This window comes from Aquarana catesbeiana, unplaced genomic scaffold (assembly GCF_042186555.1).
Source record: "Aquarana catesbeiana isolate 2022-GZ unplaced genomic scaffold, ASM4218655v1 unanchor234, whole genome shotgun sequence".
NCBI classification, from domain to species: domain Eukaryota; kingdom Metazoa; phylum Chordata; class Amphibia; order Anura; family Ranidae; genus Aquarana; species Aquarana catesbeiana.
In genome coordinates, this window is record NW_027362662.1 from 203,372 (window position 1) to 219,711 (window position 16,340).

General features: G+C 46.6%; 2 protein-coding genes across 2 annotated transcripts in view; both read right to left on the minus strand.

Annotated features, from left to right (window-relative positions):
- The window catches only part of LOC141121921 (uncharacterized), a 186,083-nt gene that overhangs the window by 96,657 nt on the left and 73,086 nt on the right, over positions 1–16,340 (minus strand). The gene's annotated exons all lie outside the window — the stretch shown is intronic.
- The window catches only part of LOC141121918 (uncharacterized), a 274,854-nt gene continuing 259,739 nt past the window's right edge, over positions 1,226–16,340 (minus strand). Inside the window, exons 23-29 of the mRNA XM_073611667.1 lie at positions 9,440–9,565; positions 9,230–9,353; positions 9,016–9,113; positions 8,187–8,414; positions 7,910–8,116; positions 7,660–7,801; positions 1,226–3,802 (exon numbers count right to left, since the gene is read on the minus strand). Of these exons, the coding sequence (XP_073467768.1) occupies positions 3,060–3,802; positions 7,660–7,801; positions 7,910–8,116; positions 8,187–8,414; positions 9,016–9,113; positions 9,230–9,353; positions 9,440–9,565 (1,668 nt within the window). The 3' untranslated portion in view covers positions 1,226–3,059. The remainder of the gene's footprint in view (positions 3,803–7,659; positions 7,802–7,909; positions 8,117–8,186; positions 8,415–9,015; positions 9,114–9,229; positions 9,354–9,439; positions 9,566–16,340) is intronic.

Below are 16,340 nucleotides of genomic sequence, written 5' to 3' on the forward strand. Positions count from 1 at the left end.
CTATTCATTTAGCTGCTACATACTTCCCAACCCCATATGACCTCTGGAAGATTTTACCCCTTCATGACCAGGCCATTTTTTAACTATGCGCCACAGCACTATTTTAACTGGCAATTGTGCGGTCATGCAACACTGTACCCAAATTAAATTTATATATTTTTTTCACATAAATAGAGCTTTCTTTTGGTGTTTTTTTTATCACAACTGGGTGTTTTTTCTAAATAAATAAAAGATTGAAAGTTTTGCAAAAAAAAGTAGGAAAGCTATACAATCTACAAACTACTGTATGGTATATATCTAAAAATTGATCAATCCTGATGTACTGACGACCAATCTCATTTCTCCAGACCCTAAAATGCCAGGACAGTACAAATACCCCCCAAATTACCCCTTTATGGAAAGAAGACAGGCTGAGGTATTTAGTAAGAGACATGGACATTTTTTATATGTTGTAATTCTTTGTCACAATTTTTTGGAAAATTTTATTAATTTATTTTTTTTTACACAATTTTTTTTGCATACTGTCACCAGTGCAGTACAGCGTCATCATATAAACGGGTGTGGTGGTGATCAAGGACACTGACTGGTAACATTATATTAACCACTTAAGAACCAGAAGTATTTACTCCCTTAATGACCAGGCCATTTTTTGCGATACGGCACTGCATCGCTTTAACTGACAATTGCGCAGTCGTGCTATGTTGTACTCAAACAAAATTGACGTCCTTTTTTCCCCCCACAAATAGAGATTTCTTTTGGTGGTATTTGATCACCTCTGCGGTTTTTATTTTTTGCGCTATAAACAAAAAAAATACCGACAATTTTGAAAAAAAAGCCAAACAATATTTTTTACTTTTTTCTATAATAAATATCCAAAAAAAAAAAAATTAAAAAAAAAAACAAATTTCTTCATCAGTTTAGGCCAATGTGTATTCTTCTATATATTTTTGGTAAAAACACGATAAACGTATATTGATTGGTTTGCGCAAAAGTTATAGCGTCTACAAAACAGGGAATAGATTTATGGCATTTTTATTGTTATTTTTTTTTTTTACTAGTAATGGCGGTGATCAGCAATTATTTGCGGGACTGCGACATTGCGGCGGACAGATCAGACACTTTTTTTGGACCAGTGACATTTATACAGTGATCAGAGCTATAAAAATGCACTGATTACTGTATAAATGACACTGGCAGTGAAGGGATTAACACTAAGAGGCGATAAAGGGGTAGAATGTGTTCCCTGGGAAGGGTTTCTAACTGTGGGGGGGAGGGGACTGACTGGGAGGTCAGAGAGATTGCTGTTTCTGATGGCTAGGAACAGACGATCACTCTGAACTCCCCTGACAGAATGGAGATCTGTTTGCTTACATTGACAGATCCCCGTTCTGGCTCTCTGTGGACCGATCGCGGGTTGGCCGGTGGACATTGCGGCCGCCGGCCACACGCATCGGCGTGGGACTCTGGCGCCGTGCGCGAGCCCACTGTATCTTTTGCACGAAGCGTCGTACAGCTACGGTGTTTCACGCAATAGAGCCGACCTGCTGCAGTATAACCGCTGCGGCTGGTCGGCAAGTGGTTAGAAAAAAATAATAATAAAGGCGTCGTACCTGCCAGATGCTGGGATGTGTGGCTGGCTAATCACAAATATTTCCTGATCTAAGGATTGTCCTTCTTTGCTCCAGTACACCGCTTTGGCCGGCACGTATCCGGGAGGGGCAGGGTAGGTGAAATGTTATATACCCCCATGCGGGGAACTACTGTACAGAGGTAGAGTATCCAGAGAACAGCATTTCGCACCTGTAAATTATACCCAACTGCCATTCTACTCGTAAGCATCTCTTGCTTTTCCTTATGGTTTTTACTATTTGCTCCAAAGAAATCAAAGATAACACAACAGATGAATTCCTCTTTTCAGTTATGCCTCTGAAGAAGGACTGAAATATAATGTACTCCGAAACGCGTTGGGCTTGAAAAGAGTCCCATCTTACAAGTGTCATTGTCTAATAGAAACAGACAAAAAAATTCTACTGAATTGTGTTCACCATACAATATGTTTTCGTTGTTTGTAATGTTTACAAGGTTTTTAATACATGAGAATCTTTAAATAAATACAAATATTGTTTTATTCTTTACATGAGTTTGTACTCTTCCACTTCATACAACTGTTGTGCAAGTGCCGGAAAAATCCACTTAGGGGAACCCCTTTTTCTTTGAATATTATATCATGTGATCACTATGACTGGTGCTCACAGTGACTGGGTACCAAGAACCATAATCACTGTCCACCGGACAAAGCAGTCATGGGGGAGCGCTAGTGCGCCTTAAGTGATGTACAGGAATGTTATCTAGCCTGGCTGTACCACCTGTCCTCAGTAGATGTACAGGGGGGCAGGTGACAAGCGGTTAAATAAATATTTCCTGACACTTATGGGTCCACTATTCATAAAAGATTTGCATAGCAATGCACACAGTGATAGGCCGTGTTCTGTGAATGGGGGTAAAAAAAAAAATGCTATTATTCTATTTGCTGAGCTGGACCAATAGTTTCTAATGATTAAAATGAAAAATAATGTCTTCAGCTACTAGATGGAACTAATTCCTGAGATACTTCTCATCATCACTGTATGAAATAAAATACGGCCAATATTCATCACAGCTGGGTGAATACTGGTCATAATTGTTAAACTATCTTTCTTTTGAAATAGACCTCTAAGTGTTTGTGAAATCTTACACCACAAAATGTACTCAGCCAATGAAAGGTAATGACTCCATTTTTATTTTTCTACTGCTATCAATGGCCAACACCGTACAACACTTCATCCATGTCTTTGGTGATCTCTGATCTCCTTATGAACTGTTTCTTACATGATGAAGATCAGCCATGGAGTATATCTGAGGTGTATATCAGGGTGCGCTTCTTCCCCACATGAGACCTGTGATGTCCAGCAACATTCATATAGAAGACATTTCCCGCACTCAAGGCACTAATACAACTCAAGGGTTGTTGGGGGTCCCTGGTGTACAGGAAGACAGGACTTCAGTGAGGAACAATTCCCTCACTCAGGACAGGAAAGTGGCTTCTCCCCTGCGTGCAATCTCTGATGTCTGTAAAGATCAGACTTCTGTGAAAAACATTTCCCACACTCAGGACAGGAATATGGCTTATCCCCTGTGTGAGATTTCTTATGTTTGTAAAGATTGGACTTATCTGAAAAACATTTCCCACACTCAGGACAGGAATACGGCTTCTCCCCTGTGTGCAATCTCTGATGTGTGACAAGTTTTGATTTTAATACAAAACATTTCCCGCACTCAGGACAGGAATATGGCTTCTCACCTTTGTGCAGCCTTTGATGTGTGTGATAAAAGGACTTGTCCGAAAAACATTTCCCGCACTCAGAGCAGGAATACGGTTTTTCCCCCGTGTGAAGTCTTTGATGTGTGGCAAGATGTGACTTTTGTGCAAAACATTTCCCACACTCAGGACAGCAATATGGCTTCTCTCCTGTGTGAGATCTTTTATGAACATTAAGATTGAATTTAGAACTAAAACACTTCCCACACTCAGTACAGGAAAACCTCTTCTCTGTTGGAAGGACGGCTCCGTCCCTCACAGTCTGAGGTTCCTCAGGATAAGAGGAATACGATGGTCCATCTACACTGTGTGGTGCCAGATGGACATTTGAGGTAGTCGGGTTTTCTCCTGGACTATACTGTGTGATGTCCTCATCTTCTACTTTACAGTCTGGAGACAAAGTGAGACAATCCTCTGAGGTTTTCCTCATCTCCCGTCCATCTACTAAAATAGAAATAAAAAGATTATTACTAGACATGAGCAGATTGGTTCCCCTAAACCAGGACTCCGCCCACATCAGGCAGCTTTGTCTCTGAGGATCTTATAATTCCACCCTCAAGGTAACTAGTAAATGGGTCCTCTGATCTCCTTCCAGTTCATTTCTTTATTCATGGACCTTAGTCAGAGAGTGAGGAAACAATGAGAACTGTCTTTTATAGGAGTGACAGTGATGAGGGAATTATAGGACGAGTGTCCCCACCCCCTCTTTAACTCATTGCCATCTTCCCAACACAAGAAGTCCTGCACTTCCTTATTTACAGAGGGAGCTCTCTAATTAGGCGGTCGTCTAAGGCCCACACTTACAGTGGCCTCACAGCCACCTAATTTGACCACCATGTGTGGGAGTGGAAGGGAATGTTCCCTGGTCAGTGTCCCCAGGCCAGACTGGCTGTAGGGGACGCTGGGGCCGCATTTCCTAACAAGAGCTGCCTTCTCCTGAGCTCCCCTTTCACTCACTGTGTACGGCTGCTTAAACACAGTGCCCCGCCCACCACACATTCTGCCAATCAGAGATTACATTACAACAGAGCTTTGCAGCCCTGTATCCAATGAGGGCGCTGCCGACATCTTCCTCCTCACCCACCACGTGTGCCTGGCTCCCCGTACTGTGTATGCGGCGAGTGCTCAGAGGAGAATGAAGATGTCGGGAGGAGGCCAGAGATGATGGGGGTGGTGTGCCTAGGACTGGACACAGGTGAGCTGTGCCATTGCTGCTCATTATCATAGTGGCTCTGTACAGCATTGTCTATGGGAGCTGTATAGTGTGTGCTGGGGGCAGACTCAATCTGTATTAGGACACACCTGAAGTGTGGATATGGGGTGGGCACTTCAACTTACTGCTCTCTCATCTATTAGCTACAGTATGTGGTCATGGAGAGTTATGAACAGTTTGGACCCCCCCACCACACCATTTACTTGCCACAGTGATGAAAAAAAAATGTGCAAGCTCCAGCTCACGTTAAGAGTTTCTGCAGGGCAAAGGACCCTCTACTTACCCACATATGAAGGAAAGGCGAGTATAAGTACAGTGGGAGAGTCATGTCTGCACAGTCTCTGACCATCTCCTGTATCATGTCTGCACAGTCTCTGACCATCTCCTGTATCATGTCTGCACAGTCTCTGACCGTCTCCTGTATCATGTCTGCACAGGCTTTGACCGTCTCCTGTATCATGTCTGCACAGGCTTTGACCGTCTCCTGTATCATGTCTGCACAGTCTCTGACCATCTCTTGTATTATGTCCACACAGTCTCTCTCCATGTCTTGTATCATGTATGTAGTCTCTGGGGGGGGGGGGGGGGGTGAGGAGAGTATAGGATGAAACCAGAGCCACCAAGCTGGAGACCAGAGAGCACCCTCTGACTGAGCCCTGCACACTGAACAAGGTCAGTGACAGCGCTGCAAGGCCAGTCTGAGGGGGGTCACTTTTGACCCCCCTTACCTTGGTGCATCAACTCTGTGGAAGATGGCATGTGGTCACCAGAGCCCCCCCCCCGCCACATCATAGTTCCTGTTGGCACTCTGCAGACCCTGATGTAAAGGGGCACTCTAGTATAAGGTGATCTCTGATCACCAGAGCCCCCCTTACATCATAGTTAACATTTACAAGAAAGTCTGCAGCATTTCCCTTTACAGCAAAGGTCCCCTTGCATTGTAAGGAGGAATCCTGCAGACTCTGATGTAAGGGGGAACTCTGTGCTGGCTCAGTTATATTACCTGACCTTAATGTAAATAGAGAAATATGGATTTTGACTTTTGTTGCTAGTTGCAGCCGCACACATTTTATCTATATTTGTGTGCGTGTAATAGATGATATAGATAGATAAATGATTTGGTCATGAATAACAGCGGGGCTGAGCCCCACCAGAGGTCAGAGAGTTAGGATGGGGGGAGAACAACCAAGATGAAGACTGGACTGATCCTGAAGACTAGGGATGAGCTTCGAGTCGAACTCATGTTCGACTCGAACATCAGCTGTTCGCCGAACAGTGAACAATTTGGGGTGTTCGCGGCACATTCGAATGCCGCGGAACACCCTTTAAAAGTCTATGGGAGAAATCAAAAGTGCTAATTTTAAAGGCTTATATTCATTGTATTGTCATAAAAAGTGTTTGGGGACCTGGGTCCTGCCCCAGGGGACATGGATCAATGCAAAAAAAGTTTTAGAAACGGACGTTTTTTCGGGAGCAGTGATTTTAATAATGCTTAAAGTAAAACAATAAAAGTGTAATATCCCTTTAAATTTCGTACCTGGGGGGGTGTCTATAGTATGCCTGTAAAGGGGCGCATGTTTCCCGTGTTTAGAACAGTCTGACAGCAAAATGACATTTAAAAAGAGAAAAAGTCATTTAAAACTACTCGCGGCTATTAATGAATTGCCGGTCGGACAATACACATAAAAGTTAATTGATAAAAACGGCATGGGAATTCCCCCACAGGGGAACCCCCGAACCAAAATTAAAAAAAAAAAAAAATGATGTGGGGTCCCCCTCAAAATCTATACCAGACCCTTATCCAAGCACGCAACCTGGCAGGCCGCAGGAAAAGAGGGGGGGGACGAGAGAGCGCCCCCCCTCCTGAACTATACCAGGCCACATGCCCTCAACATTGGGAGGGTGCTTTGGGGTAGCCCCCCAAAACACCTTGTCCCCATGTTGATGGGGACAAGGGCCTCATCCCCACAACCCTTGCCCGGTGGTTGTGGGGTCTGCGGGCGGGGGGCTTATCGGAAACTGGAAGCCCCCTTGAACAAGGGGACCCCCAGATCCCGGCCCTCCCCCCTGTGTGAAATGGTAAGGGGGTTTTTTTTTTTTTAATTTTGGCCGGGGTTCCCCTTAATATCCATGCCAGACCTGAAGGGCCTGGTATGGAATTTAGGGGGACCCCCCCACGTCATTTTTTTTTTTAAATTTTGGTTCGGGGTTCCCCTGTGGGGAATTCCCATGCCATTTACACATGAATACACATGAACTTTTATGTGTATTGTCGGACCGGCAATTCATTAATAGCCGCAAGTAGTTTTAAATGAATACATGTAAAAGTCTGAGCTCCAATCATATCATCAGATATAAAATGTCCAGCTGGTAGGAAATGGGTGCAAAAGAAGTCAGGAATGTAATGTACACTTTATTATATACAATACAAAAGTAAAGACTATATGTTTCAGAATTATGTAATGTACAACATAGAGTATATAGTGTAGGGGTTAGAAGTATGTAATATGCAACATAAAGTATATGGTGCAGGGGTCAGGAGTATGTAACGTACAATATAAATTATACAGTGTAAGGGTCAGGAATCATAATATTGGTATTCAGTGGAAGATTAAATGTTACATGAGACAAGCTGCAGAGGTCCCACACCGCTGCCTCCCATCTCCTGAGACTGCACTCAGTGACTTGGGTCTGAGACTATACAGACATATCCCTCCACCCGGAACAGCCAGCAGACAACAGAACAAGTAACTCTGGGAGAATTGTTCTGTCAGAGATCTTCCTAGACCCAGGTATGGGGCAGAAGACTCACAGTACACACCCTAGGTGCCTAAGTCTAGTAACACCAATGGTGAAAATCAACATTTTGAACCCCAGAATCTCCATAAATCCAGTCTAGATACATAAATAGTGTCTGCAGCACAGAGAAGGAAGATTATCGGAGAGAAATACAGTAATACAGGACGGGGAACACAGCTCAGGAAAGTGACCAGGGGATTACAGGCTGATATCACCCAGTCCTTGCCCTACTCTGGACCAATCAGTGAGCAGTATGGGTGGAGGAATGTAATTAGTGTTAATGACCCACCTGTACTGATCTCTGTAGGAGTGTCCTTCTCTATAAATGTCCCCGTTATTCCATCCTCCTCCATAGACTGCTGATCATCCCTCACATACCTCTCTTCTTCTTCTGCTTTACCCCCAAAATCTATATCGATTGGATCTCCACTCTAAAGCAAGAAAATGAGAGAAAATATAATCCGAAAACTATAAGGTCACATAGAAAATCCAAATATCATCTCCATGAGTCCATGTTCTAGATACTCCATCCCACCAACCTTGTAATGGTGAGGGGTGGTGTCACCTTCCTGTGTGGAATCCCGGGAATACAGAGGACGGGGACATCTCTCTGATGGGTTCCTGGTATTAGGTGGCTCCATCATATCCTTGTGTCCTTCTGAAAACTCCTCCATCACTCCATACTCCTCATCCTCCTCTTTATACTCTTCTTTAACAACAATAATATAATCCCCGAGGTTTCCACTCTGAATATATAATAAAAACAATAATTGTAACAACTATACTGTATATAAATCATAACTATCAATCATCTACCTGATGATGGTGAGGGATGGTGTGACCTTCCTGTGTGGAATCCCGGGAATACAGAGGACGGGGACATCTCTCTGGCGGGTTTCTGTAGTTGGATGACTCCACCATGTTGTCCTGGTACAGATTTTTGCGAACTTTTAGAGACTCTGACTCCTCTATCACCCAGTCATCATCATTCTCCTCTTTTATCTCTTCTTTAACTTCAATTTTAGACCCTCTCAGGTTTCCACTCTGATTATAGAGTAAAAATGACATAAATTGTAATGCCCCGAACACACGGTGTCGTGTGTTCAGAGATGGTATTCTGCATACCTTGGGTCTAACAAGTGGTTATTTGAGTTATGCCCCGTACACACAGTCGGACATTAATCGGACATTCCGACAATAAAATCCATAGATTTTTCCCGACGGATGTTGGCTCAAACTTGTCTTGCATACACACGGTCACACGAAGTTGTCAGAAAATCCGATCGTTCTGAACGCGGTGACGTAAAACACGTACGTCGGGACTATAAACGGGGCAGTAGCCAATAGCTTTCGTCTCTTAATTTAATTTATTCTGAGCATGTGTGGTACTTTGTGCGTTGGATTTGTGTACACACGATCGTAAAACGGATTTTGTTGTCGGAAAATTTTATAGCAAGTTCTCAAACTTTGTGTGTCGGAAATTCCGATGGAAAATGTGTGATGGAGTCCACACACGGTCGGAATTTCCGACAACAAGGTCCTATCACACATTTTTCGATGGAAAATCTGACCGTGTGTATGGGGCATTACAATGCAGATAATGTACAGATCCTAATGATACTATCAGTGATTGTTCCTCATCTACCTGATGATGGTGAGGGATGGTGTGACCTTCCTGTGTGGAATCCCGGGAATACAGAGGACGGGGACATCTCTCTGGTGGGTTCCCATTACTGGATCCATCTGTAGGAAACACACACACTGACTGAATACATTGTTTCTATGTGTTTATCAGATGATGGGGGATCTAGGTGGAGCCTCCGTACTGCTCTCTCCTTTACAATAAAGTCTCCTCTTACCCGGTGATGTGAGGGGCGGCTGATTGTCCATCATGATGTCCTTGTAGAGATCCTTGTGTCCTTCTAAATACTCCCACTCCTTCATGGAGAAATAGACAGTGACATCCTGACACCTTATAGGAACCTGACACACACAATGATACAGTCACCATCCAGACACATCCTTTGTCTGTTACTGGATAATGTCCCAGAATTCCCAGCACCGCTCACCTCTCCTCCATAATCTCTCTGGTGACTTCTAGAATCTTCTTTGTATTTCTCTATTCTATCAGGGAGGGAGGTGGAGGCAATGTGATGGTCATATGATCTCCAGACTTCACAGGAGGAAAACTCTAGATCTGAACACAAATAGTAAAATCAAATGATATTCCCAGAATCCTCCTCACCCCTCCTGTCAGGTGTGTGTTTTATTAATAGAGATAAGAATGATGTCATGTGACCTTCCATAGTCCATGTCTATTTATTAAAGCCCCTAATCAGACTGAGGTATAATTTACCTACACAGGGCCTCCCACTCTGTAGGTTAAAGCCTGACGTAAGCAATTCTGGTGTCATTGCGCACAACACAGGACAAACCGTCATACTTTGCTAGTGAGGATACCAAAAGTCCACCCACATCCTAAGAGCATCAGAAAAAAAAAAAAAAAGGTGGGACATTGGGAGGAGGAGGAGGAGATGTGAGGTCAGTATGATGTCATAGGACATATAGACTCTGGATGGAGGAACAGTGATAGGAGGAGATGTGAGGTCAGTGAAGGGTCATTGTGATGTCATAGGACAGTGATGGCGAACCTTGGCACCCCAGATGTTTTGGAACTACATTTCCCATGATGCTCAGCTACACTGCAGAGTGCATGAGCATCGTGGGAAATGTAGTTCCAAAACATCTGGAGTGCCAAGGTTCACCATCACTGTCATAGGACATATTGACTTTGGATGGAGGGACGTTTGGATGTAGAGATTTGATGGGTCCTCTATATAAGGCTCCCGTGCGTCCTACCTCTCCTAAACGGAATGAGAACTTTGACCTTTACCATACAGAAATCTGTCAGGAATCTGTGAAAGTAAGCTCTCATGTGATCAGGTGATGTGCGGAGGAATGGAGTGTAAATAGCAGACAATTTTCTCCAGAGCTCCTAACGGTGGGGATGGATTTTGCTGAGTGCTGGTGCCAAGTTTCCACCCCCTAGGATCACTGCAGGTGTGGAGAAAAGCTGTGTAAGAGGATATGGAGGAGAGATGAGGAGGAGATCCAAGAATCAGGATAAAGGTCAGGACAAGCAACAGACGAGCGCATCCAAGAGATGAAGCCGGGGTCACTACACAGAAAATCAATCCAAGGAAACAACAGGCAGGACGAGGAATAGCAAGAAGGAGCTCAGAGACAAATGAGAATATTGCTCAGCCAATGGGAGATGATCTCAGCATGACTTACATAATGAAGGAGATGAGGGGGAGGGGAGGAAGTCACTTATGGTGACCATAGAGACATGGAAATTCAGCTGGTTCAGCAGGGATCGGTCACATTTCCATCCATGTGTGATCACTGCCGTATAAAAGTCACTCGAGCCAATAGCTTCATCACTGATCTGTGTATTCTGAGAGCGGAGGAGCGCCCCCCATTGTCAGAATACAATAGTGCAGCGGGGAGGATTCCCCCATCCCCCTCCAATGTGTGGATGGGGGGATCAGTTCAGCTTTTCCTCTCATCCCGCTGGATGAACGATAAAACTGAACCATGTATGGCCAGCTTTGGAAGCAAAATATATTAATCATCAACTGATCTCCCTGAAGGGGTTAATCTACATATTACCTCCTCAGATTCAGCAATGTCTCCTCTGTCGCCAACTCCTTCAGTGTCTTCTCTCTAAGTCCTATAAAATGGAATGTCTATCAGTACCTAACATCACTTCCTGTCTTTATTCCATAGAGACTTCCTGTCTGGGTAGAGGTGAGATCACCATCTTGTGGAGCTCAGAGGAACTGCAGCCCAGAGAAATATCTCGTAGCGTGAACACGGCCTTGTGCTGTGTGTGTATGTCCTGTATATCCTTATAGATGGGTCATCTCCACTCCCACCAAGGGGGATAGAAATATATTACTGCTCGGGGGGGGAGACATTTTGGCCCCTTTGATTTTGCAGTAAAATTGATGGCAGATTTAGTCATGTAGAACATCTGTTATATGGATACAAAGAACCCCAGCCGAGAGTAAAGGGTGGAAATGGCTCCTGATCCCCAGATTTGGGCAATTATGTCACCAATATAAATAGAATAAAACCTGCGCTATGTATAAAAACCAGTGGCGTCGCTAGGGGGTGGCTTTGGGGCTAAAGCCCCGAATCTGGGGCCCAGAGCCCTGAGTCTCTGCAGGGGTCCCCAAGGGGAGGGGAGGCTCTTTGGGGACCCTGATGTAAGTAGGGGGGCTCTCTGGGGACCCTGATGCAAGGGGGAGGCACTCTGGGGACCCTGATTTTAAGGGGGAGGCTCTCTGGGGACCCTGATTTTAAGGGGAAGGCTCTCTGGGGACCCTAATGTAAAGGGGGCTCTCTGGGAACCCTGATGCAAGGGGGAGGCTCTCTGGGGACTCTGATGTAAGGAGGAGGCTCGGGGGACCCTGATGTAAGGGGGGGCTCTCTGGGGACCTTGATGTAAGGGGGGCTCTCTGGGGACCCTGATGTAAGTAGGGGTCTCTCTGAGGATATATACACACGCCGTATATTACTATATATACATGTGTATGCCCAAGCGTATGACTTTCTTTACTACTGTGCTATGGGCTCTAGCCCCAGATCTTTGTAGACCTAGCAAGGCCCCTGGTAACAACTCAAATACCTACAAAAATAACTTATACCAGACTGCTGCTGTATATCCTTCCCCTTTCTCGCCTCCCTGTGTGCATATTAAGAGACGGAGCCCTGAGAGTGTATGAAGAGGCGGAGCCCTGAGTGTGTATGAAGAGGCGGAGCTCTGAGTGTGTATGAAGAGGCGGAGCCCTGAGAGTGTATGAAGAGGCGGAGCTCTGAGTGTGTATGAAGAGGCGGAGCTCTGAGTGTGTATGAAGAGGTGGAGCCCTTAGTGTGTATGAAGAGGCGGAGCTCTGAGTGTGTATGAAGAGGCGGAGCTCTGAGTGTGTTTGAAGAGGCAGAGCTCTGAGTGTGTATGAAGAGGCGGAGCTCTGAGTGTGCATGAAGAGGCGAAGCTCTGAGTATGTATGAAGAGGCGGAGCCCTGAGTGTGTATGAAGAGGCAGAGCTCTGAGTGTGTATGAAGAGGCGGAGCTCTGAGTGTGTATGAAGAGGTGGAGCCCTGAATGTGTATGAAGAGGCGGAGCTCTGAGCCTGTATGAAGAGGTGGAGCTCTGAGTGTGTGTATGAAGAGGCGGATCTCTGAGTGTGTATGAAGAGGCGGAGCATCAAGAATTGTAATTACATGCCCCTGTTGAACAGGGGCAGAAAAATTGGGCCTTTGGTGGTGGTGGTGGTGCTGGTGCCACAACACTGTAAGTCCTCACTCACTCTTGGTGGGCGCAGAAACGGGCCCTGCTGTGAAATATTAGATCAAGAATTGTAATTACATGCCCCTGTTGAACAGGGGCTGAAAAATTGGGCCTTAGGCACTGGTGCTGGTGCCACAACACTGCAACCCCTCGCAGAAACTCTAGTTGGAACACAGGAACGAGCCCTGCTGCAAAGTATTGCATCAAAAATTGTAATTACACACCCCTGTTAAACAGGGGCTGAAAATTGGGCCTTAGGCACTGGTGATGGCGCCCAGAACCAAAAATGTTCTTACAAGCTATCAGCGTGATCATTGAGGAGGAAGAGGATAATTACTCAGGATAGTCACTCAGCATCAGCATAGACAGTCTTTGAAGGGATCTGAGATTTAAAAAAAAATTATTTGGTTACATCAGCATCAGGTGCTTGGTAGCTGGTGGTGATCCAAGACTGATTCATTTTTATGAAGGTCAGTCGATCGACCGAGTCGGTGGACAGACGCACCCTGTGATCGGTTACAAAGCCTCCAGCAGCACTGAATGTGCGTTCCGAAAGAACGCTGGATGCAGGACAGGCCAGTAGCTCAATTGCATACTGTGCAAGCTCTGGCCAGTGATCCATCCTCAAGACCCAGTAACCCAGAGGATTTTCGGTGGGAAAGGTGTCCAAGTCAGATCTTGCCCCTAGGTATTCCTGCACCATGTAAAACAGACGCTGGCGATGGTTGCTGGAACCGATCATACCTTGGGGCTGCGGACTAAAAAATTGTCTGAACGCATCGGTCAGACGGCCACCTTCTCCACCGCTCCTTCTTTGACTGACCGAAGCCTCAGCAACACGTTGTCCAGAAACAGGAGTTTGTAACCTCCCAGTCTCTGGGAACGCGTTGCACAGACCTTTCTGCAAGGCCTCCTGAAGATGTTTCATCCTCTGCGACGGCAAGATAAGGTCCGCAACCTTACCCTTGTAACGTGGATCAAGGAGGGTTGCCAGCCAGTATTGGTCCTTCTCCTTGATACCACGAATACGAGGATCCTTACGCAGGCTTTGCAGGATCAGGGAGGCCATGGAGCGTAGGTTTGCTGAGGCATTCGGTCCGGAGTCCTCTGGGTCACTAAGGACGACATGGTCTGCAGCCACCTCCTCCCAGCCACGTACAAGTCCATGTGTTTCTTGGGACTGATCCCTTAAAGACTGCTGCTGATGCTGAGTGTCAGGCTCCACCTCCATACTGACACAATCCTCCTCCTCGTCCTCTTACTGTGTGATCGGCGGGCACGCAGGAACACTGTCTGGATAAAGGGGGGCCTTGAGAGCTAAGGAAGTCCTCCTCTTCCTGCCTCTGTTCTGCCTCAAGTGCCCTGTCCATTATTCCATGCAGCGTGTGCTCCAACAGGTGGACAAGGGGGACAGTGTCACTGATGCATGCACTGTCACTGCTCAACATCCTCATGGCCTCCTCAAATGGTGACAGGACAGTGCATGCATCCCTGATCATGGCCCACTGGCGTGGGGAAAAAAAAACAAGCTCCCCTGACCCTGTCCTGGTGCCATAGTCGCACAGGTACTCATTGATGGCCCTCTGCTGCGTGTGCAGCCGCTGCAGCATGGCCAACATTGAGTTCCACCTGGTGGGCATGTCACAGATTAGGCGGTTCTTGGGCAGGTTAAACTCCATTTGGAGGTCCGCCAGCCGAGCACTGGCATTATATGACCGGCGGAAATGCACACAGACTTTCCTGGCCTGCCTCAGAACATCCTGTAAGCCCGGGTACCTGCCCAAGAACCGCTGTACCACCAAGTTAAGGACGTGAGCCAAACATGGGCACATGGGTCATTTGTCCCTGTCGGAGGGCCGACAGGAGGTTGGTGCCATTGTCGCAAACCACCATTCCTGCCTTAAGTTGGCGTGGCGTCAACCACCTCTGAACCTGCCCCTGCAGAGCTGACAGAATCTCTGCCCCAGAGTGGCCCCTGTCCCCCAAGCACACCAGCTCAAGCACCGCATGGCATCTTTTGGCCTGCTACTTGCGTAGCCCCTTGAACGCCTACGGAGCACCACTGGTTCCGAGGACAAAGCACAGGAAGAGGCCATGGAGGAAGAAGAAGAGGAGGGGGTGGAGGAGAGAGGTGTGTCACAATCATTAGTAGTGGCATTTTGGAGGCGTGGTGGCGGAATAACCTCCAACACTACTGCACCTTGTCCTGCATCCTTCCCAGCTGCCAGCAGAGTCACCCAATGCGCCGTGAAACTTAGGTAACGTCCCTGTCCATGCCTGCTGGACCATGAGTCAGCGGTAATATGCACCTTACCGCTGACTGCCCTGTCCAGCGAGGCATGGACATTGCCTTCCACATGCCGGTAGAGAGCCGGAATCGCCTTCCGTGAGAAAAAGTTTGGGTACCTGCCACTGAGGAACCGCACATTCCACAAACTCACGGAAGGGGGCAGAGTCTACCAACTGAAAAGGCAGCAGTTGAAGTGCTAGCAATTTGGCCAAGCTAGCATTCAACCACTGGGCATGTGGATGGCTGGGAGCGAACTTCTTCTTTAGGCGGTGCAGCAGCTGGGGCAGGGAAATGTGCCTGGTACAATCTGACGTCGGTGTACCGAAAGCAGATTGCCCACAAGTACTTGGCTGTGACACACCTAATTCTACACCTTTATTCCAGTGCAGGTCTCAGAGAGGACTGCAGGTATAGTGGGGTTGGAGATCTCAGCTGATGAGGAGCAAGGAGAGGTCCTCTTTGTTCTTTGGTGTGGGACTTTTAGATACGCTTGCCAACGAACTGCATGGCAGTTCAACATATGTCTGGTCAAGCATGTGGTGCCCAAGCGGGAGATGTTTTGGCCACGCGAGATACGCTTGAGACATATGGTGCAAATAGCAGTGGTGCGATCTGATGCACTCGTCTCAAAAAAGGCCCACACCAAAGAACTTTTTTGAATAACGCGCAGAGACTGCAGCGCCCTGCACATGCGGAGCTTTGGGGTGTGATGCAGTCAGTGTGCTGCCCTTAGGCTGGCCCCTGGAGGGTATCCTGCCTCGTTGGTGATGTGTCTCCTCCTCCTCCTCTCTCCTATCAGGCACCCACGTTGAGTCAGTGACCTCATCATCCCCTCCCTCCTCATCACTGGAGCAAAGCTCGCACTACACTAACTTGTAGCTTCTTGCGGTAGTGAAAGGATCAGGAAAACACCACCAACCTTCTACAGGTAGCTTTAGGTGAACACTGTGCAGAGCTCGCAAAAAAATAACTTGTAGGTTTAGCTGAACACTGTGAGGAGGACACACTACACTAACTTGTAGCTTTAGCTGAACACTGTGCAGAGGTCACACTACACTAACTTGTAGTTTTAGCTGAACACTGTGAGGAGGACGCACTGCACTAACTTGTAGCTTTAGCTGAACACTGTGCAGAGGTCGCACTACACTAACTTGTAGTTTTCGCTGAACACTGTGAGGAGGACACACTACACCAGCTTGTAGCTTTAGCTGAACACTGTGCAGAGGTCGCACTAACTTGTAGCTTTAGCTGAACACTGTGCAGAGGTCGCACTACACTAACTTGTAGTTTCGGCTGAACACTGTGAGGAGGACGCACTACCCTA